At 46.2% G+C, this 21,866-nt stretch overlaps 2 protein-coding genes across 4 annotated transcripts in view; one reads left to right on the top strand and one right to left on the bottom strand.

The window, feature by feature from the left end:
- flot1b (flotillin 1b) lies at positions 1–6,150 on the top strand. 2 transcript variants are annotated; one of them, XM_056445139.1, is made up of 13 exons: positions 1–121; positions 764–814; positions 1,252–1,327; positions 1,586–1,676; positions 2,364–2,507; positions 2,648–2,767; positions 3,127–3,222; positions 3,357–3,509; positions 3,725–3,906; positions 4,046–4,091; positions 4,233–4,370; positions 4,587–4,751; positions 4,848–6,150. In XM_056445139.1, exons 2-13 carry the CDS (start codon positions 772–774, stop codon positions 4,875–4,877), a joined length of 1,284 nt encoding a protein of 427 aa, XP_056301114.1. In that variant the 5' UTR covers positions 1–121; positions 764–771; the 3' UTR covers positions 4,878–6,150. The 2 variants fall into 2 exon arrangements, with proteins under 2 accessions (XP_056301114.1, XP_056301113.1); XM_056445138.1 differs by having other exon boundaries at positions 2–121; positions 4,845–6,150.
- A 280-nt stretch (positions 6,151–6,430) lies between these two features.
- ddr1 (discoidin domain receptor tyrosine kinase 1) overlaps positions 6,431–21,866 on the bottom strand; it is a 38,802-nt gene continuing 23,366 nt past the window's right edge. Inside the window, exons 7-19 of one of the 2 annotated variants that reach the window (XM_056445053.1) lie at positions 21,490–21,601; positions 20,686–20,872; positions 17,133–17,379; positions 16,120–16,272; positions 15,520–15,573; positions 14,314–14,480; positions 13,211–13,418; positions 10,916–11,211; positions 10,717–10,844; positions 10,016–10,213; positions 9,621–9,888; positions 8,654–8,803; positions 6,431–8,285 (exon numbers count right to left, since the gene is read on the bottom strand). In XM_056445053.1, coding sequence (XP_056301028.1) covers positions 8,145–8,285; positions 8,654–8,803; positions 9,621–9,888; positions 10,016–10,213; positions 10,717–10,844; positions 10,916–11,211; positions 13,211–13,418; positions 14,314–14,480; positions 15,520–15,573; positions 16,120–16,272; positions 17,133–17,379; positions 20,686–20,872; positions 21,490–21,601 — 2,309 coding nt within the window. In that variant the 3' untranslated portion in view covers positions 6,431–8,144. Of the gene's footprint in view, positions 8,286–8,653; positions 8,804–9,620; positions 9,889–10,015; positions 10,214–10,716; positions 10,845–10,915; positions 11,212–12,257; positions 12,330–13,210; positions 13,419–14,313; positions 14,481–15,519; positions 15,574–16,119; positions 16,273–17,132; positions 17,380–20,685; positions 20,873–21,489; positions 21,602–21,866 lie in introns of both variants that reach the window. The other variant, XM_056445052.1, reaches the window with a different exon arrangement.

Below are 21,866 nucleotides of genomic sequence, written 5' to 3'. Positions count from 1 at the left end.
GACATGTTTGCCATTCCAGTTGACGGGAAAACGGCTTAGTGACGGACCGTTGCAACGTGACACTGACCTCGATTCATTTATTTAAAAAAAGGATTTTTCTTTGTGCATTGACCGGATATCGGTAAGTGAAACGGGGCGATCCTCTCGGCTCGGCCCGTCAGCTAGTCGTCGTGAATAAACGCGCAGTCGCCAAACGATGTTTTTCACGGATTGGTGACGTGACCGACCCAGACCCGGTTCTGCTGCCTTTCTATCAGCTTCTGAGAGCCACCGGCCTCCTCTGCTAGACGGCTATTCGGTTATAAACTCCGTTTGCTTTATGTCCGACATGTATCCGTCGAGCTGCGAGGCGTTATTAGCTGGTCTAGCTATCGCTGCTCCTCGTAAACATGGTGCTCGATGGAGGAGCTCTGTTGGTCATGGGAGGGAGTGGCGAGCTACTCTTCAATCCATCAATTTACAAACTAACTCTTGAGATTACGATACTAACATATTAACAATTGTGTGATGGTTAATATTAGTCATTGTTGTATCGTAATGCCATCAATTTAAATAGTGTAATAAACCCATAATAGTGTTTATGACCATTGAGCAGTGGTGCATGTTCTCTAAAACACGAAAATACAAATATACTTTGATATCCATCTTTCTAGTTTCAATTATACAAATAACCCCAGTGATATCTATGAAAACATGGAGCTGTCTTTTTAGCTCACCCATATTTTGACACTGTCTTGCTTTCATTTTTTGTCCCTCAAATTAGAAATCAAGATGTTTTACACGTGTGGACCCAATGAAGCCATGGTGGTGTCAGGTAAGATATGTTCTCTTATCTCTCCCAATAACACAGGATGGTAAGAAAAGTTGAGTAAAGAAATAAAGACTGGTAATGTCATATTGTCACACATTTCCAGAAGGCCACTGTGCTGTAAAGGTTCATAACAATCATGTGACGCAATAGTTGTGATTACAGTGGAACAGAATTATTGCCATGTGATTTAATCATCACATGGGTTGTTAGGAAATGATATTGAGCAACACTTAAAGTCAGTTTGGAGTAAACTAGGACTGATCCATCTTGCTGGGAAGTGTTCTCTCAAGCTGTGGTGAATAAATAGCATGATATTTGTTGTAATACTGGTATCCAAGTTAAACCAGATCCTAGATCCAGTTACTCTATGAGTGACTAGCTTTATGTTTCTGAGTGGTCAGCTTATGTCACGTGTTCTCCCCTCCCTGCTTTCTCTCCAGGCTTTGGCCGTTCTCCTCCTCTAATGATTGCTGGAGGAAGAGTGTTTGTCCTCCCATGTATTCAGAAGATCCAGAGGTGATCCTGTTTTCAGACTCTATTTCTCATTGCTGCTTGATTTTATGTATTGGTCAGTTAACAAGGAAAATAATTGTTGAAAGCTATCTGCTAATCTTTTCTGACTGCCGTATCCATTACCGGCCTGCTTTTTTTTTGTTTTTTTGCGGCTGATAATTGACTTAATTTCCTCTGCCTCTATTTTATTGTGTTTTTTCATTCTTGCTTTTTGTTATTATATCTCACCCGTCCTTTTATTTTATGCCTTTTTCTTCTCAGAATTGCCCTCAACACCCTGACTCTAAACGTGAAGAGTGACCGAGTCTATACCCGTCATGGGGTCCCTATCTCTGTCACTGGCATTGCACAGGTATGCTTTAAGAATGAAAATACCATATGTTTTTTATTAAATTGCGTAAAATTGCTCTGCAAAAAAAACACCTGTCTACAGAAATAGCCTCTTGTGCATACAGGTTTGATGCTCTCTGTACAACTGATTAATTTACTGTATGAGTGGATGAGAATAAGTAACTAATGTGTAATTACATGACCAAATACAAAATATTGAAACACAAGTATATTAAGGAGGAAAGACTCCCAATGCCGTATATAAACCCACAGCATACATATTCAGTTAGTTTGATTTCATGTTCTGTGAGTAAACAAGGGAAAGGAGGATGACACTTTTCTGGATGGAGAGGGTCAACATGACAGATAGATAGATAGATAGATATATACTTTATTAATCCCCAAGGGGAAATTTGTCGTGACAGTAGCAGCAACACACAAGAATAAAAAACAAAACACAAAATATAAGAAACAGGGATGAAAGATATAGAAGTATACAAGTAAAATAGAACGCATTGTGTGAGTGCTTGGCTATTTTTATAGACTTTTTTTGTTGTTGTCAAGTCCAAAATAGACAAATCACCTGTCTGGCATCTCTAAATTTTTGTGAAAACATTTGTAAATTAAAAACTCAGTGAACACCAGATTTCTTTCACATTTATTACCTTCCACTTGCTTTCTCACATTTTCTTTTCCTGTCTCCATCCAGGTGAAGATCCAGGGCCAGAACAAAGAGATGTTGGCCACTGCCTGCCAAATGTTTATGGGCAAGTCCGAGGCTGAGATTTCCACAATTGCACTAGAAACATTGGAGGGACACCAGAGAGCCATCATTGCCCATTTGACAGTGGAGGTTGGTGTCCGGACAGTGGCAAATGGATTTGCTTCACATTTTCCATCCATAAAATATTGTTATGTTTATGACTCATCACTGACTTATCCAAAACGTGAATGCCCATCTACAACTATGGATCTATCTTTTCTTGTGTCCAGGAGATCTATAAGGACCGTAAGAAGTTCTCTGAGCAGGTCTTTAAGGTGGCCTCCTCTGACCTGGTCAACATGGGAATTGGTGTCGTCAGCTACACGCTCAAAGATGTTCATGATGATCAGGTACTTCATGTCTGTTTGGGTTAATGTGCGAATGCTAATAGAAAAATAAAGAAATGTTAAAAACACCTCGCACTAATTACTGGAGCAGTAGGAATCTTAAGTGTCGCTTTGAGCCTGAATGTTTTTTATATGAAAGCTTTTAGTGTCACATGATTTCCTTTGTTACATAATGGACTGAAGTGATGGTATTGACTCACTGTCTCTGAGACTCCCAGCTGCTCGTTTCATTGGTGATGAATTAGGTCTTCAGTGGAAACCACACCATCTCTAGTTTGTGTTTGCCTAATGGCCTGCCATCCTTTTGACTGCTCCAGATGTGTTGCCTGTCTCTGTGTCCCTCACCTCTGTCTCTCTCACAGGACTACCTTCACTCTCTGGGTAAAGCCAGGACAGCCCAGGTGCAGAAGGATGCCAGGATTGGGGAGGCTCAGTACAAACGTGATTCTGTCATGAGGGTAACATCTGCTTCTCTCTTCATCCTCGTCACTCTTCCTACATGCTCATATGGACAATCTAACAATGAACAATCTTTTGTTTGAAAAGTATACCAACATTCATTGGTGTCCGACCTGCTTCACGCTCTTTACAGGAGGCTCACGCGATGCAGGAGAAGGTATCGGCTCAGTACAAGAATGAGATTGAGATGGCAAAAGCCCAGAGGGACTACGAGCTGAAAAAAGCCGTCTATGATGTTGAGGTCAACACAAAGAAGGCCGAGTCCGAAATGGCCTATCAGCTTCAGGTACAGTTCATCATCTGATCTTCTAGGAGTTGCTTTAAGTTTGATTTCCGTGTGTCGTGCCGGTGACATTTAGTCTGTTTCGCATGTGCACACACATTGTCCACACATTTTATTGGGCTGGCTGGTTAAGTTTGTACTAATAGGACCAAATCCAGTTTATAGCTGATACCCTTTCAGTGATTGAGATTTTCTTTTTCTCCTTCTTCCTTCATCAGGTGGCCAAGACCAAGCAGCGCATTGAGGAGGAGAAGATGCAGATTCAGGTGGTGGAGCGTACCCAGCAGATTACACTGCAGGAGCAGGAGATCATCCGTAAGGAGAAGGAGCTGGAGGCCAAAGTTAAGAAGCCGGCAGAAGCAGAGAAATACCGCATGGAGAGGCTGGCTGAGGCGCACCGGTGAGGCCGGGAGGACTTGTCATCTAGAGGAACACATAGGAATCACTTGATGTGCATCCAACATCTCAACAACACAAAGAAGGACAGCATTCAATATGAAATCACATTTAAACACGCCTCCTCTCCTCTCTCCTGGCAGCCTGCAGCTCATCATGGAGGCCGAGGCCGAGGCCGAGAGCATCAAAGTGAGTCCCGGCGCATGCTTTAAATTTTTCTGTAAATATTCCATGTCATTTCCTCTTCACCCCCCCCTGTCTGTTGCCCTGTGCACTTCCATTGTAATAGTAATGATGCACATGTGTGTGTGTGTGTGTGTGTGTGTACAGATGAAGGGCGAGGCCGAGGCCTTTGCCGTGGAGGCTAAGGGCCGCGCTGAGGCGGAGCAGATGTCCAAGAAAGCAGAAGCCTTCCAGCAGTACAAAGATGGCGCCATGGTGGACATGCTGCTGGAGAAACTGCCACTGGTCAGTCTGATGAGAGAACGAAGAGAGGAAGATGAAGAGCTGTGTGACGAAATTCTGTGTGATCATCAACCCCTGCTTACCACGAATGACCATTTTCACAGCTTTGCATTAACACAAGTCAACATTACGTTCGACTGATGATAATTTCTTCACATTTTGACTTTTTTAAATCCCCCGTTCTCTGCATTAATGCGTCGGTTGTTTCCGGTCCTGCAGATCGCAGAGGCGATCAGCAAGCCGCTGTGTGAGACCAAGAAGATCACCATGGTGTCCTGCGGTGGCTCCGAGGTGGGAGCGGCCAAACTCACCGGGGAGGTGCTCGATATCATGACCCGGCTGCCTGCCGCTGTGGAGAAACTCACCGGAGTCCGCATCTCCCAGGTGAGCTGGAGCGTGAACGTCCGACGTGAGACCGGACACGCGGCTGCAGGTGGTAACGGCCTCGTGTCTCGTGTGCTCCTCTCGTCCACCCAGCAGATCGTAGGGGCGGCCGGCCTCGCGCGTTAAGAAGAGACCGAGAGGAGAAGTAATCAGGCGAGGAGCTTCCCGCCTCCTCCGCGTGCCTCGAACCACTGCAGAGCGTCGTCTTGTCGTCTCTGAGCATGCATGTTCCACCTGTTGCTCTGGCTCCTCCTCCATCTTAGCGGGAGTTCTCGTTTCTTATGTCCCTGAGCTGTTGTGCTTTCTGCTTTAATTGACAGCGACAGTAGCTGCAAGGGATATAATAATGAATTAAGATATTTGTTTTTACCTGGACACAAAACAACCCAAGGAGGACTTCCTGTCTTTTCTGTTTTATACGTGACCTGAAGTCTGCAATTTCTTGTCAAATCTAAACCAACCAGCCTCATTTCCTCTGCATAGGGACTTTATTAACCGACTGTACTTCATCTTTTTCCCTTTTAATGTAGACAATGTCAGCTGTAGTTTTGTGTGTGTTTGCCTGAGTTAATTAAATGTACCACAGCATCACCTCATAGTTGTGTGGGTGAACTGTTGCCTAGCTCCACGTCTGCTTGCGTTGTCCACTCGTCCGTCGTGAGGTCAACGGTTGGTATTGATAGTGTAACTCCACGTCTCTTTTGTAGTTGCTGGGCCCAAAATCACACCAGTGGAAATATTTGATGTTTCAGAATGAAGGGGAAGGAAGTGGTTGATGGGATCGAGTTGCTGGGTTCCTAGTGAAAGAAGTGAAAGTCTGTTGTGGTGGAGACACACAGTGGACGTTGCCGCCGCGTGTCCAGGAGTCTGGCCTCCTGCTCCCGGGACAGGAGGAGCTCGCATGGTCTGCTGCTTCGATGTGCTTGCTGTCTGACACGTGGGAGATAGTTTCTTTTATAGAGTGTTTTCTAAGATGTCATTGAGTATTATAGATGTTGACACATTTAGCCCTCGCCTGTTAGGCGAGTAATAGTTCAGGGTCCCTGATCAGGAGATCTTATTTTCAGACTAACAGCTTTGCAGCTGCCAAGCCATATGCATTTTGTTATCGCCAAGTGCCTGGTCAAACCACAACTGTCAAGACGAGTTTACTTCCTTAGATTAAGCTTATTACACTTTTTCTGTCAGGGAAAGCTGATGGTCACTAACGACGGCCGTAGATAAAAGCCAAATCCGTCTCTACTTTAGTTTCTCCTCGCGACTAATCTCTTATTACCCTTAAAATGTGTTGTTGCATGTCTGTACTTTAAGTTGACACATGATATAGCTTTAAAGTAGTGTACAATATTTATCTATAGTGAAATGTTCCAACAATAAAGTGATGCTTTAATCAATGTAACCTGTTGTCAGTTTATTTATTTACTTCACTGAAGACCACATGGAGCAGACTAGAGATCAACAGAGTATGAACTGTATTAATATTCTAATCAGTCAAGAACAATTAAAGTTCCTCATCAAGTGCAGAAGATTTGATGCTTTTCTGTTTTCCATCATTGTGAATTAAATATGTTTGTGACTTGGTCAAAATAAGCAATCTGAAGTCTCAGAAAATCTGAACGGCAATTTTCTACTTTGTTTTATGAAACAAACAATCACCAATTACAATAGTCACAGCCCTCTTGAATTTTTTGAAAAGGTTAACTTTATTAAAACATCTACAAAAATAGACAACGATGAATTACCATGGCATCAAGGTAGCAAGCGTTCTACAGAGATACAGAAGACCCCAAATGTTACGAAGAGTTTTCCATATATTAGTAAAGGAAATTACAATTCTGTCCTTAATATGTACATACTATTATGCTCAACCTAAAAAGACACACACGACGAAATCGAACATCAAGGAGTGTCCAAGTACATAAAGTATATATAAAAATATGGGTTTAGTTGAACTACATCGTATCAAAAATGACTCAAATGAACCAACCATTGACGATCAGTAAACATGGATTAATGGATCCTCGGGACTGATTCACTGCTATACGCATCAGTCAGGTAGATAGCATCGACTACCGCGTCAGCGTAATATACTGACATGGGGAAAGTCAGAATTGTGAGTAATAACGTAACAGTGTGTGTTTGGAAAATCGAAAAAAAAAGTTTGCCATACATTTAAAATGAGATGAATTCATGGTGCCATTCCTTTAAAATAAACATCTCATGGTTTGGCGATGCCTTGAAGGGAGAGGACTTAACGAGGAAGACGGACCGTCCCGATTTTTGCTCTTCATTCGTAAAAAAACTGAAATGACTGCAGGTGAAATGCATTCGAATCCACACCGACAGGAATCATATCGGGCAGAGAGGAGTCCGTCGTGGCCTAACCCCGACCCATGTAGGATTTAAAGTGCAGCTGGTTGTGGAATTCTCTTTCTATCCTTTGTGTCTGAGTCGCTGCCAGATACAAAGATGCCAAAACACCCGAGCAGGCGCATCGGAGGATGTCCCGCCTCCGCCCCAGGTGGCAGTATCGTCTCCGTGTGGAAAAAAACCTTTCCATTTGTGGGTCCCGTCTCATCGGCAGCAGCAGACCCTCCTCTGAGCCCCTTCCTCAAGTTTTAGAAGTCCACATTGGCATCGGGGGCACAGTTCTTCTCTCTGGCTTCATGAGTTTAAAATGGCTTGCAACTGGCAGGGGGGCGAGGGGGGGGGGGGTGATAGCTGATGTAATTGCAATGCAGAAATACTGCCGTTGTCTGGTCCACATCATTTCACATTAGTCCACAATAACTTGGGAGTCACGGCTGTGGATGAGGGCCACTGTTTTTTTGGGGTGAGATGAGGAGTGTCGAAAGTTGTCAATCAGCCATGTCTGAAAATGTTTTCATCGACTTGGTCAAATGATCATGTGTTGCGCCTCAGCGTGGAGTGGTCTAACTGATTAGGTTATACATACTATAAGTACTAAGACAACCCCTGCACGTGCACTTCCATGTCTAACCAGCAGGTGTGCCGTTAGCCTGCATGTAGCCCCAGCAGCTTCCTGTGTCCTCAACTCTACAGCAGCAGCAACACAAAGCCCCCGAATAATAAAGCACCCGCGAGGAGAGAGAGCTCCTCTGCAGACTGCACCCGTCACCAGTGAAATGTCGCTCGGACTGCTACCCGTCTAAGCGGGGGTTAGTTTTGCCTTTGGGGTCGGGGGGGGGTCTGATGTGGAAATACACCGAGCCAGCGGCGCCTCAGCCCCGTCCACCCACTAAAGTACAAATATAAAAGCGAGCGAGCGACGCACGCCGCCCTCTCTTCTGCCTCCGCCACGCCCCCCTCCCCCCCGGCAGCAGGGACGCAGAAAGGTACGAGGCGTTTCTCCTCTTCCCTCCGTGTCCTTCTCTACACCATGTTCATGGCGTCCTCGGTCAGAAAGGAGTGGATGTCGGCGAAGGCGGGGCGGAGCTTGCAGTCTCGGTTCCAGCAGCTCAACATGAGCTCGTAGAGACCCTGAGGACACACCGCCGGCCTGCTCAGGTACACCTGCGAGCGAGAGGGGAGAGGTTAGGAGGTGGGGATCATTGGATTGAGACATTGTTTTAAAATACACGTTTAGATAGATTGATTTTGAACATGTTACAATAGTGAGAATACATGTGATAAAGTCCACCTGTTTTCAACTCTGACGAATCCCTAAATTTATTCCAACACAGGTCATCTCCTGGATAGAGAAAGTCTTTCACTGTTCTTACGAATAAGAGATGTGGCTCACACGCCGGCCACTAGAGGGCCACGCACAGCATCATGAAGCTCCACAGAAATGGAGTCTGAGGTCAGTCCCACAGTGAAAACATCTCAGGAAATGAAGCGCTGCGTCATCGTCTGAATGAAGCGGCGGCCCTCCGTCGTACCTGTCGGCTCTGGTCTCTGAAGAACTCCCCGGCGTTGTCGATGACTTGTTCGTCGGTGAGGTTGGAGTACGGCTGCTCCTGACACACGCTCAGCATCTCCCACAGCGTGACCCCGAACGCCCACATGTCGCTGGCCGTGGTGAACTTACCCTGCCAACATACGACCACACAGATGACACGGTGCACTTTACATCAGGACCGCCGCACGAGCAACATTATTATCTGCATCATTATCATAGGATGACTCATTATTGGTCTGGGATGACACGTTTACTCGATTTCTTGTAAATACGATCATCATTATTTCACCTTTACATATTTTATCATTTATCTTTCTTAACGTTGAGTCATTTTTGTTAAAATGACGCCTGATTCATGTCTGTGGATCCAAAGTTTGCATTTCCTGCTCCACAAAGACACCGAGTGACGACCGAGGTTTACAGTAAACAAGCTCCTGTTTGTTGCACAAACAAACATTGGCCCGTGAAATAAACTGTTCAACAAATCAAATTCATTTTTGTCCCTTTTTTCTCTTCAGATGGTTATTTTACATAGTGGAAATAATATTATTAAAATGCTCACATGGATTTTTGGTAAAAAATATTTTTTCTTATTCAAATTTGACTAGTTTATTTACTCAAATTAAACAAACAAAATATATTATGTAATATCTAATAATATATATATTGTCGCAAGTGCAGTAGATCGCTGGAGATCTTGGTACACTCTGCACTTTAACCTGCTGAAAACTCACTTTGGTCACTGCCTTGTGCATCTATTTGGTATTTTTCTGTATATTTAGTGTTGTTATTGTGTTTTGTTGCTGCTCTAATGTGCACCCGCTGCTGTGATCCTTCAATTTCATCACTGTGGGACTAATAAAGGAATATCTAATCTAATCTTTTATCTTATTATATAGTTGGTCCTGGTTATACAGTATTCCTCTCACACATTCCTGTCCTCTCACCATGAGGATACACTCCCAGGCCATCCAGCGTATGGGCAGCACCGCCCTGCCCTGGATCCGGTAGTAGTCTCCTGCGTAAAGGTTCCTGCTCATGCCAAAGTCGGCTATCTTGATGTGACGCTCGCCGCCCTGATCCTCTCCGCTCTCCCCCCGCTCGCCCCCGACCAGACAGTTACGCGTGGCCAGGTCCCGGTGCACAAAGTTGAGCGAGGCGAGGAACTTCATGCCTGACGCGATCTGGCTGGCCATGGCGATGAGGGCCGGGTAACTGGGACATCGACAGAGAAGAATGAATACATCTCAACTTTAAACCGTGTGCTCATCTGAATCAGAAAACAGGTGCGATGTGTGTGCGTGTGTGTGTGTGTGTGGGTGTGTGTGTAGTTCTGGTTCACCTGATGGTCGGGGTGTTGTGTGAAAGTCCCGTCTTGTCCAGAAGCACCCGATGGGACAGATACTGGTTCAAGTCTCCACACTCCATGTACTCGGTGACCATGCAGAGGGGGTCGCTGCTCACACACACGCCCAGCAGGCGGATGATGTTCGGGTCCTTCAGCCGAGACAGGATCTTCACCTCTTTCAGGAAGTCGTTCCTACCACGACAAGGAGGAACCAAGATGAAGGGATATCGCACAGGAAAGATAAAGAACGAAACATGCGGATTCTAGGTAACAAAAATCAATACAATATATATATATCATTTTCATCAACACTCCCTCCTGCAGCTCTGGACGCCTGTCCACCTCATCGATTAGGAAGTCAATATATTTCCCTGGCTCCGGCTACACACCTCTAAATATACCCAGAAATCCAACAATTCCACGTACAAATAAAAACAATGACTGTCCAGCTTCTGTTTGGAGGAAGTCCTCCGTATGAGCTGACTGAAAAACATCCAAGGCCCTCTGATTGGAAGTTAAAAATACTAAATCATGGCTGTTGTCTCCATCAGGGTGTGAAGTGTGACAAGGACATTGCAAAACTCCATGGGTCATCTGACACTGCAGTTCAGTTCAAGATGAGTCTTCAAAAGGGGAACGAAGAAGAAGTGTGGACCACAATGACGCCCAGCTCGGCTGTGTATGACGTTACAGACCTGGCATTCTTGGAGGCGTCCGGGCGGAGGATCTTCACGGCGACCAGAAGAGGGCGACCTTTCCTCACATTGAAGGGGAACTCCAAGTTGGGAAGGTCCTGAGGGTTCTCGATTTCACACAGGTGAACCTTGAACCAAATGAATACAGACATTGTTAAAACCACACACACACACACACAGACACACACACACTCCTCACCTCTCCAAACTGTCCCTCTCCCAGCTTCTCCTTGAAGATGAGGCATTGGCGCGGCAGCTCCGGCAGCGGGGCGCCGTCGGCTCCGGGGCTCGAGGAGGCCAAGGCGGGCACGGCGTAGGTGTTGTTACCGCTGACCCCCTGCAGGCTCACGATGTCCGCCTCGGCGTAATGAGGGACGCTGGGAGGCATTGGGGGAGAAACGGGGGGAGACAGGGAGGGGTACGGAGGAGAGCCGGGGTAGGGAGGAGGCTCCTCTTGGGTGGTGGGGAAACCCTTCTCCATGTCCAACCCACAGGCTGCAGGGAGAGGAGGAAGAGACATTAAACAGAGGTCAGAAGAGCCGAGTGGTTAAAACACATCTGTTTGCTTTAAGACGATTTGTGAGTGAGAGAATGGCACGCCATCACAAACTGGTTATTAAAAAAGGGAAAGTTTGGAATTTCATTAGAAAACTAAAAACATTAATTCCTGAGCGTCTGATCAGCAGGTATCCAAATCACGAAGAACACATCACCGATGGCCCGTTCTGGGACATTGTATTGATCCGTTCTACTTTCTTTAAACTAAATATTACATTTTACAAAAGCTCTAAAAAGCTAACAAAATCAGCTTCAATGAGGCGCTGACAGCTCATAAGTCAGACTGGTGAGCGCTGTGGCTGAATACCAAGTTGTTACAACCGTGTTAAGATGATAATGCAGACAGCCACAAATGGGAATACTGCATCACAATGTAACAGATAAGATTGATGCTGCAGTCGCACAAACGTTGCACGGATATTGTACACAACCCTTAATTGGTACAGCAATGCCTATTTTCCTTCTGCATGCTCACATCCAAACAACGTCGGTTTGTTTTTGTTCAGCAGGTTTAATGTTTAACATGTAATGTTATGTCTAACTTACTTTAGCATGTTAACATTTGCTGATCAGTGCTGACCATAGTACAACGCCTACATTAGTTCAGCAGGTATTCAACAGATTAAAACCTAACGATGGAGCTAGAAGTCATCAAGTTCAGGAGGATTCATCCACTGGGCACCTGTACAACATCCATGTTGACTCAATCAACAGTTGTCGAGTCAGCCAGGAACAAACTGATGAGCCAGCAGTCAGACATCAGAAGAGACTAAATAAGTTTGAAAATCACGACAGTTCCCCAAATACCAAACTATCCCTTCACAACAACGTTATTTGGAGTGGTGAGTGACTAATTATGTGAGTAACAGGAGGGATGATGAAGGTCAGACACATGCAAAAGACTGTCATCAACATCATATCCCAGAAGCATCTCGGTGGCTCCGCCCCCAAAGGTAGGTGTGGAAAGAGGAGGGGCCTCTTACCCTGCGGCACATTGAGGCTCTTTTCCTGCGCGGCGCGGGGGACGACTAGGGGTCTCGAGCCTTTTCTGTGATCTGACGGGAACAGGTGATAGGCTGGTTGTTTACACACACACACACACACACACAGGACGAGGCGCGGTGCAGGCAGGAGCCGTTAGACGGATCTTACAAAGTGGCACATGACACAAAATACACAGACGATGAAACACGATAACAACCATCAGCATGACACGGTTAGCATTTCCAGTATGATATAAGAGGAGGAGGAGGAGGGGGGGGTTGCACAGACATGTGGAGCACAGAACAGAAGAGCAGAGCGAGAACAGGCAGTTAACACGACTCTCACAAGCATAACAAGAAAGAGGATTCAATAATGTTTCTGTTTCTCGTGTTATTTCAAACTCACACAGGCGCCTCGTAAAGACGACATGCAGACCTCCAGTGGCGCGAGGCAAGCGAAGGAATGCCTTTCCTCTCTTTACTCCTCTTTTTCTCCTCCCTCTCTTCTTGTTCTTCCCTTTTCCCAGAACAATAGCTCTTTTGTGCTCCCCTCGACGCGTTGCATCTTTATGGAGGCTCTTCCTCCCGGGGCGTTTGGTTGGGTTTACTTTTGTTTGGTGTGGTCAGATACTTTGAGGCCAATGTTTGATATGCAGGACACATTTCACCCCCGTTGCACATTGGTTGGCTCAACAAATGAAAAGCACGCAGACGTGAAGTCTTCACAGACCACATGCCTGGTGGAACTTTCAATTCTGCACATATGAAAAGTTGTCATTGTTTCACTTTTTTTCCCCACTGACTTGCCAAATGTGTGGCCGACGATCGATCAGTGTCGGTCCACGTGTGTTCAAGCGTGTGGACGGTGTGTGGGCGTGTCCTACATCACGCTGCTAAACTACAGACCCGTGATATCGACAGATGGACTCCGTAACGGAGCGTTTGAAACTCACCTGTGCCGTCTCTGGGGTCCCTCGGCCGCAGCAGAGCGCTGGGCTCTTGATACTCTCCCTCTCCCTCTCTGTCATGGTCGCGGTCGTCGGGGAAAGTGTGGATGCGCTGGTAGCGGCTGGAGTAGCTGTGTGTGTTGTTGATGACCACGTTGTCCAAGGGGACCGACAGGTGAACCCGCAGCTCGTCACTGGAGAGGCTCCCCTGGGCCTGGGGGGGGGCAGAGGATTCACAGGTCATGCAGGGAATACATGAGTCCTGTAATAAACCCTGTCCATGGTCAGAGAGGTGTCGAGTCCACTTCATCGACCATCATGTCCAATCCGAATATATTTACGAGGGTGGGCTACATATTCGCACGCACACCTCCCAGTGGAACAGAAAACTACCCCTTAACCCCTCTTTTTCTGACAGTATGAATGGCTGTTTCACACTGCCTCAGTTTGGCCGACCTGGCACCGATTGCAATTGTATAATTTGAATGTCTCAAGCAGATGGTGATCACACTGTGGAAACAGCCTCTATTCTTGAACTATTCCCATCCAGATGGAAATCCAGTGGTGCTCCGCCAAAAGACTGGCAGTTGTTATCTCAGCCTGTTATCAATCATTTAAATCGGGCTGGACACAGTTCAGCCCAATCACACAAGAATACATCTTCTCACTAAGAGTTATTTATTCTGTAGAAAGTCGTCACAATGAAAGCTGTTACGATCTGTGGATTATCCAGAATAACCATCACATTGTTTCTGGACAAGCGAGCCGGTTTAGATCTTCGAGCAAAACAAACAACGTTTATTTGACCTCGATGGCACTTGGGGGGGGAAACGGAAATCTCAAGATAGATGGTCCAAAAGTTTGCCTACTAAAAACAAGACTTCACTAGTTACATCCATGACAATGGGTGAGAGGCGGGGTTTGCTAGTCAATAATTACACATGCAGGCGACCATCATGCTCACATTCGCACCTACGGACAAAGAACTTGCGTCCACATGAGTCCAGTCACCTTCTTACTGCGCCGCCCACGACTAGTTACACACAAATTACCAACTGCAACAAGGAGTGGCTGTGAAAACACATGGCTATGTTCCCATGTTGACTCACCTTGCCCAGTATCTTCTTCCAGTACTGCCTCCACAGAATGACAGCTATCACAGCCAGCAGCAAAAGGATGATGCCCACCAGGCAGCCAATCAGAATAGCCGTATTACTGCTGTCATCCTTGGCTACAGGAAGCCCCGCCCTTGGTGTGATGGCACCAAATTCGGCATCTTGAGGAAAACACAGGCGGAAATGTTACGTTTCTGCATGTGAATGAGCTTGATCGTCTGTCACCTGGCGTGTGCTTTGTAGGTCTGATGGAATGTGTATGATTACTGAGCAACACGGTTTGTTCCACTGGGTGTTGACATGCTGGCATTAATGCACAGTTCAGTCTCAGTACACCCCCCCCCCAAGGTGAACTCTGTTTTGCTTCAGCTTTGCAGTTAAATATTAATCAGAATGATCCAGTTATTTGTTTCTCCCTTGAAGGTCAAAACGTGGCATGCCATTTGAATGACGGATGGAACTGAACTCTTCAAACAACTTTAACAGAATAAGTGACAGTTTGCCAAGGATTGCTCAGTTAAGCTTTAGTTTCCATGTCACGGGGGGGGGGGGGGACATCGAGGTGACATGTGGGCTCGGCATTGTGCCTTTATCGTCATCGGGGAAATTATTATAAAAGACGTTCAGACAAAATGCTATATTAACACGTAACATGGTGCTTTCATGTGTATACAGAAATATACACCTGCAAGCACACACACACACCCACACACACACACACACACACATCCAAGCCACCACGTTGTCATAACAACCGTCCCAGTCAGTTTAACACCATGCAGGTAATAAATAAAGCCAAACAAAACCAGGAACACGGACAAAGAAGCATACACGACACAGAAAACCCATTTCCATTTTTTTTTAAAAGCCTGTTATTGTTTAGACGAGTCGAACAGGGAAAGATTCCCAAAAAACAACAACATGCAGTTTTTGAGACCGCAGGAACCCATGTTGTTATTGTACATAAAGATGATGTACTTAAGCTGCGTTAGTTTCTTTTCCACAACAGCTGTATAACTTCAAACTCAGGGGCCAGAGTCCAGTGCCAAAGCCTGCAGCCCCTCCTCCATGATCCTCCCTCCACTCTGCGGAGCAGTGGGACAGCGTTAAGGCGCCGGAGGAGGGGGGCAGCAGAGAGTTAGCCCCCGTCCCTCGGCTCATCTCCTCCCTCCGTTTCATCGTTGTTTTCTGCCCTCTCACCTGACAGCGTCCAGTTACCAGTGGTGTCCATCATGAAGGAGGAGGTGGGGGGTTCTGGAGGAGCGAGGGATGGACAAAGGAGGAATGTGTGAGAGGACAGGAGGTGAAGACTCAGAAGAGGGGGATGAGCAGAGGAAGTCTGGAGGCTCTTTTGGCTTTTCATCCATGTAAAATCTAAATCACTCAAAGTTCACACCAACTTTTTAAAAGCCAGACTGAGATGATAAAAAAAACTCAAGAATTTAAAAATGAAACATTTGACCTTTAATATTAAGCCAGATTTCTCTTGCCCTTTAAGTACAATGACATCTATAAGATAAACATCCGGAGTCGACTCGAGTCCAGCAAATGTTTGGCTCAAAGCCAAAAGATTACAGAGCTTGTGATAAAGAGACGCGGGCCTCCTACACACTGCAGCGCAGGAGACGGCCACCGAGGCTCGAGGGGATGAGGGAGAGATCAGGGAATTAGAGAGTAGAAATGTAAATGAAGGAGCACGGTGGGTGAAGAAAGGGACCGCTGAGAAGGAATGGTTGGTGGAAAGGAAGATAGGTGGAGAGCAGGGAGATGAAGACGAAGAGGAGGAACAGCAGGACTCACCTGAGGGGCCGGCAGTGGTGTTGGGGGAGCTGTGGTTGGACGTGGGAGAGGAAGAAGTGAGGTTGACAAGAGAAGGAGAGGAACTGGTGGTCGTGATCTTGGGAGGATTGGGAAGAAATGAATCCTTCTCTGTTGCATCCTCCTCAAACGGCTCTGTGGAGAGAGAAAGGGAGAAAGAGGAGGGGGAGATCATTTAATTTAAATGAATCTAGTTGTAACCCTAAATTAACTGGCCAACCAACCATGGCTGTTTTTTGTTTTAATAGCAACATCAGCTGTCCCATATACAAGATTAGGCTGCGAGATGTAGTGACAGTAGCCGACTTGCCATGCCAGATCATTGCCGGGTCATTTCATTTCACAGAGTACGGTGTCACTAAGGAGCACTTTGACGATTCTCATCACACTAAAACTGACTGATTTGTCACATCGATCTCAGTCGGAGAGCAGCAGAGGTCCTCTGTCTGACTTCCAGTCGAGTACGCACACATCCCGTCTTTACAGAAGACATCAAACCCCTCTGAGTGTTTGCTGCAGGCGTTCCAGTCCGTTAACAGGACCACGAGGGAGATAACAGACAGGACAAAATAACTCTCCGAATCTAATTATTTTAATTCAAGAGGGTAAAAAGACGGTTTAAATGTTTTTTTGTCAAGGGAATCCGCATCATGTCTGCCTTGATACATTCAACCAATTAAAAGCAGACAAAACGGACAAAATCAGATCCAGTTCACAGAGTCTCTCCTGACTTGAAGAATGCCGATTGGACTTACACCCCCGATTACAATCCTCTTCAGGTATCTCCTCTCCTGTGGCGGCTGTCTATATTTAGACATTTTCTGGAAACAGACAAGTCTCTACTGGACCTCCAGGACAGTGCTGCGCATAGTTGATAACATGAGTGTGACAGAAAGGTCAAAAGCTTAGTAGAGGGAATAACTTCCTTTCAGAGACACAGAAACACGTTCCTCCCATGTGAAAAAACAAATGGTTGCTTCAATTGCGTTTCCTACCCGAGAGGAAGGATATCTCGCTGATGAGGAGCCAGCTGTCGGCAAAGTAGAATTTGCAGCGGAGGATCTGAGCCGGCCGGCCGCCCAGCGGGAGGGTGATGGGTCGCGAGGAGGGGTCTTTCAGATCCTCAAGGGGCACGGGCAGAGTGAGCTCCGTGGACCAAGGCTGGAGGAGGCCCGGCTTGAAAAGACACTCGACCTTGCTGAAGACTCGCACGCCCTGAGTGTGGCGGTTGTTACTGTGCACCTAGAGCGGGGAGACAGAAGAGGAGATGTCCTTCAACTATCCAAACACCAGATTTAGCTCGGCCCTCGTGCGTTAGTCCTTTATTATTCGCACATAAAGATTCAGTTAACACCTAAACTAATGACGCGTTCTCATCCTGTTCACACGTAAACGCTTCGGCGCAAATTTAGAAGAGCCGAGCAAGACGACAAATTAAACAAAATTAGAACACAGGGGGGGTGAAGAAAGGATGCGGGAAAAGAAAGTGTGTGACAGAAGACGGATGGAGGGGAGCAGATGAAACAGCTTTCCTGCTTTTACAAGCAGGCGAAGGCCAAAGAGAATCCAAACTCTAATCTACAAGGCAACCTTGTGGCTGCAAGGAGGATTCGGAGCTTGAGGAGAAGAGGGAGGATGAGGAGGGTGATTAAAGGAGCGAACGAGAGGTCAAAACTATAGTTGATGGAGGGAGGTTCCGCTAAGAGAGAGAGAAGGGGTGGCTGCTCTGACAGGTTAGCTATTAACCTCACACTTACAGCGAGGCCAGCCACTCTAACCTAATCCACATGTTGATGCACACACACGGCAGAAAGAACAGCTGCACCAGATGCAGAGTTGACGTGCAACTGATTCTATTTGAAAGAGGACATAAATAGGTGGGGGGGGGGGGGTGTTGTATGTGGATGCTAGTACTGAGGGACTAATAGGTCAACAGAACCAAAGTAATTCTCTCCTATTAGGAAACAGCTCCAATGACCTGCATGAAGCTTAATTTGAGAGCATACCAGTGCATTCATGATGTTTTGCTCGTTTCATCATAAATCTACATTCACGAGTCCCCTTTGATCTTTTTATTTTATTTCCCCCCTCTTCCATACGAGTTTACATAAAAAAAGGTTTTGCATAATTTCCCAGAGGACAGAACTGGATCTTTACAAATATTTGGGGTCCTGTTAAAAGGTTGTGTAGGCAGTGCAGGTTATGACTAACTAAAGGTCAAAGAGCAGATTTCCCTTCGGGAGTGATTAGCTGCAGGTTAAGGAACGACAGAGACAATACAAGCCAGAATTAGGGTCAGGTTCCCACTCTTTATTTATTTGACCTGTGACATATCCGCTCTGCCAGGCCAGCATAACGGTGTATGTCAGCTGAGGTTAGTGGGGGAAAGCCCTGGGGAAAGGCAGGAAAAACAGGATACACCTTGGAAAAACAAGAGGAATGCCGCTGGGAAAGATTTTAAAAAGGTAACTGAGAAACTCTAAATAACGGCAATGTGAAGGGAAAAAAAGCTGAGAGAACATTCTGATATTTTGGATCGCAATCAAGACCAAACCTCTGAATTAAGATAACTTGTCCCTTTACAACACTGACTGGGGATTCATGCTGTTCAATATGCACACAGGTCAGGGAAAACCCAAACCCCTCCCCCCAATCGCTCCATAGTGTCGTTGTCGTCGTCGTCGTCTCTCTTCCCCCCCCCCCCCCCCCCCAATTGCTCCACAAACCTAAAAATAAAAACACTAACAAACTGTGACGCAACTTGTTGGCACCCGGAGAGCCAAACCATGATAAACAATGGCACATTAAAACTAATTAAATGGCTGCAGAGCTCTTCCAGTTTAAATGCCGCTTCCTGGTGAGACGCACAACTTCTTCTTGGAGAGGTCGTAATGGAGGGAGCAGCAGGATTTGATGAGGAGTTTCATCAGACACTAAAAGAAACAATCAGCCCAATATCCTGCTACAATCAGTATGACATGCTTTCCTTGTGCTAATGAGGTCATTCTTTAACCAAATATGGGCATTAATCAACAAACCGGTCAGAATACTGGTCTTTACGACACACACAGGAAGCAGGGTCTCATTTTTTAAACATCAAGGAGTTCCATTCCATTCCATTATCCATACCGCTTATCCTCATTAGGGTCATGGGGCGCCGATCCCAGCTGACAGGGCAGGGTTAACCCTGGACAGGCCGCCAGTCCATCCAGGGCACATATAGAGACAGACAAGCATTCATTCTCACATTCACACCTACGGGCAATTTAGAGATCAATTAACCTGAGCATGTCTTTGGACTGTGGGAGGAAGCCGGAGAACCCAGAGGGAACCCACGCTGCCACGGGGAGAACATGCAAACTCCACACAGAAGGACCGCCCAGACCGGGAATTGAACCCACGGCCCTCTTGCTGTGAGGCGTGCAGCCCGCATCACGGCGTTATACAAGTTAAATACAATCAGTTTGACTTCTTTCAGTCAAACCATCTCCTCTGAAGGGGAAAAAGATTGCATTGTGAACTAATCTTATCTTTGAAATGAGTTGTTGGCACTGTAAATGAAAAGGTTGTTAATATGGTGACCGTTTCCCTCAAGCATTTATTTTGTAAGTCCCTTTGCATGTTTTATTTTGAAGCTCTTCTGGCGAGATCATAAGTAGTTGTAAATCTCCTAACATGACATCGCAAAGGTGTTTGTAAATATTTTTCTGAAGGAGCTACATAAGTCCCTTTATGAACGGCTAAGCACGGAGCTGGAACCAGAACACGGTACCGTCTGTTTGATTTGGGCTTTGACTACATGTTTAGTGACTTTATTTTTAATGAACTTGTCAAATGTATTGTCCTAAGATGCTAATGCTAGGTCTGAGCTATATGTGCCCTTTAACAAAGAGACAGTGTTGTGATTAATGTCCACACGTATACATGAATGTGTCATGTAATTCATATTTACACTCGTAAGAGCTCATTTCTGTTTTATTTGTTCAATAGCTCTTTCTGTGATACTGGACATTGACGGAAAAGGAGAAAGTGATAAATCTATGTTCGTCAATAAGGTTCATGGTTGAATATGAATAAAAGCAATCCTGGAAACATCAGTATCCTTCGCTGGGGTCCGCTGCAGGCACTCCTTCCTTTACTGGACAGTTGACCGCTCATGTGCAGACCATAAAAAGCAGGGAGAGAGAAATGACCGGCACCTTAGGCCCTGACCGTGTACATTCACTCCAGAAAGACAGCGTGGTCAGATCTGACCAGCGGGGAGATAAAAGACTGAATATGCATTAAACTTCACATTCTCTAGATTCTGCATGTTTCTTGGCTTCAGTGACTTGTGGACAAACTGCGCTGCAGTGCCTCTTAAGCCCCATCAGAGCATGTTTTATAAAAGGCCCCTGAGGACACGGACCGGAAATCTGGGCTTTTAGCCTCAACGGCGTCTCTGATTTACAGCTCCGTGCTGCCTGAGGTTCCAGTGGGATAATAAAGTCCTGCAGAACCCTCTCGCATTCCTTCACAGACAACTGCACACCAAGCTTCACGGCCTACCTGCATGTAGTGGAAGACACGTGGCTTCTCAAAGTGGAACTCAATATCCACGCTGCCGTACCCGAGGGCTTCCCGGCTCCAGCCCAGGTAGTCGTACCCCGGCCACACCCTCAGCTCTTTGGTTTGTATGAAGTCGTCTCCTCCTAGGACGCCGTCACACAGCTGACCCAGGCCGCCAAACTGCAGCCTGCACAAACACCGGACGGGTTAGCATGCAGCTCTGGGTCCGTCACTTTCCATTTACAAGCGTATTCATGCAAAGATGCATAAATAAGCATATGACACACGCACACACACACGTCTGGATTACATCAAACGTGTTAACTCACCCGCTAGCAAAACATTTCAGCCCCATTACCCACACAACTGAGGACCCCCACCAATTCCTAGTCCAGCCCTCCTTTGCACCCTGCCAAAACATTACAGCCAGGAAACGCGCCTCAAATCCCAGAGCGACTAAAAAAAGGAAAATGTAATTCCCTTTCGATTAGGCCAGAATTTCTTCCAAGAAAAGATTTGCCCGAGCCTCCACTTCAGATGTGACGAGCGCTGCGGAGGAGTTTCTGGCATTCCGTTGCTCGCTCCACGTTGCCGACCGTCAAAACGTTTTACTGTTTATTGTGATCACATTTGTAGAAGCAGTGTTGCAATTTGCACCCACTGCCGCATCGGTTTCATTATGCATTCCCATTAAAACGAGATCCAAGAAGGAGCAGTTTAAGGAAATGTATGGAGATGAGATACTTACTCAGACACAGAAATGAAAGTGGTGATAAAAAGAGAAGCGCATTGTGAATGTCTTACCCTTGCTCGGTGCTCCCGTCGTAGGTGGTGTCGTTCAGATAGACGGGCATGCCAGATATGCCAGACAGATGCATGACGTGACCCACTGGAACCGTGTAAGCCGTCAACCCATCTGAGTGACACATACACATGGACCAATATTCAATACTCGGCGTGTGAACGTTCAAATTAAACATTGCATGAGAAACTAAATATATTCATCATGAGCAGCAACACGTTTTACAACATTAAACAGTAGTCACTGCTGCGGAGGAAACGGCTGTAGCTGTTTTTTTAAAAAGGTAGTGAAACCAACGGGCCTGAACAGCCCACACAACATTTACCGGAGAAATTCAAGCCTCTCGGCCCCAGCGTACAGCGAATCAGCCCGCGCCCCG

The sequence above is a fragment of the Pseudoliparis swirei genome, chromosome 22 (assembly GCF_029220125.1).
Source record: "Pseudoliparis swirei isolate HS2019 ecotype Mariana Trench chromosome 22, NWPU_hadal_v1, whole genome shotgun sequence".
NCBI classification, from domain to species: domain Eukaryota; kingdom Metazoa; phylum Chordata; class Actinopteri; order Perciformes; family Liparidae; genus Pseudoliparis; species Pseudoliparis swirei.
The sequence above is the reverse complement of the archived record's forward strand: the minus strand, read 5'-3'. Positions and strand labels throughout refer to the sequence as shown.

Excerpts from the sequence above, each read along its gene's own strand:
- flot1b (XM_056445138.1), top strand. The coding sequence starts at position 772 with ATGTTTTACACGTGTGGACCCAATGAAGCCATGGTGGTGTCAG. Across the intron at positions 3,510-3,724 it reads AAATGGCCTATCAGCTTCAG|GTGGCCAAGACCAAGCAGCG; the intron begins GTACAGTTCATC and ends TTCCTTCATCAG. Across the intron at positions 4,371-4,586 it reads TGCTGGAGAAACTGCCACTG|ATCGCAGAGGCGATCAGCAA; the intron begins GTCAGTCTGATG and ends CCGGTCCTGCAG.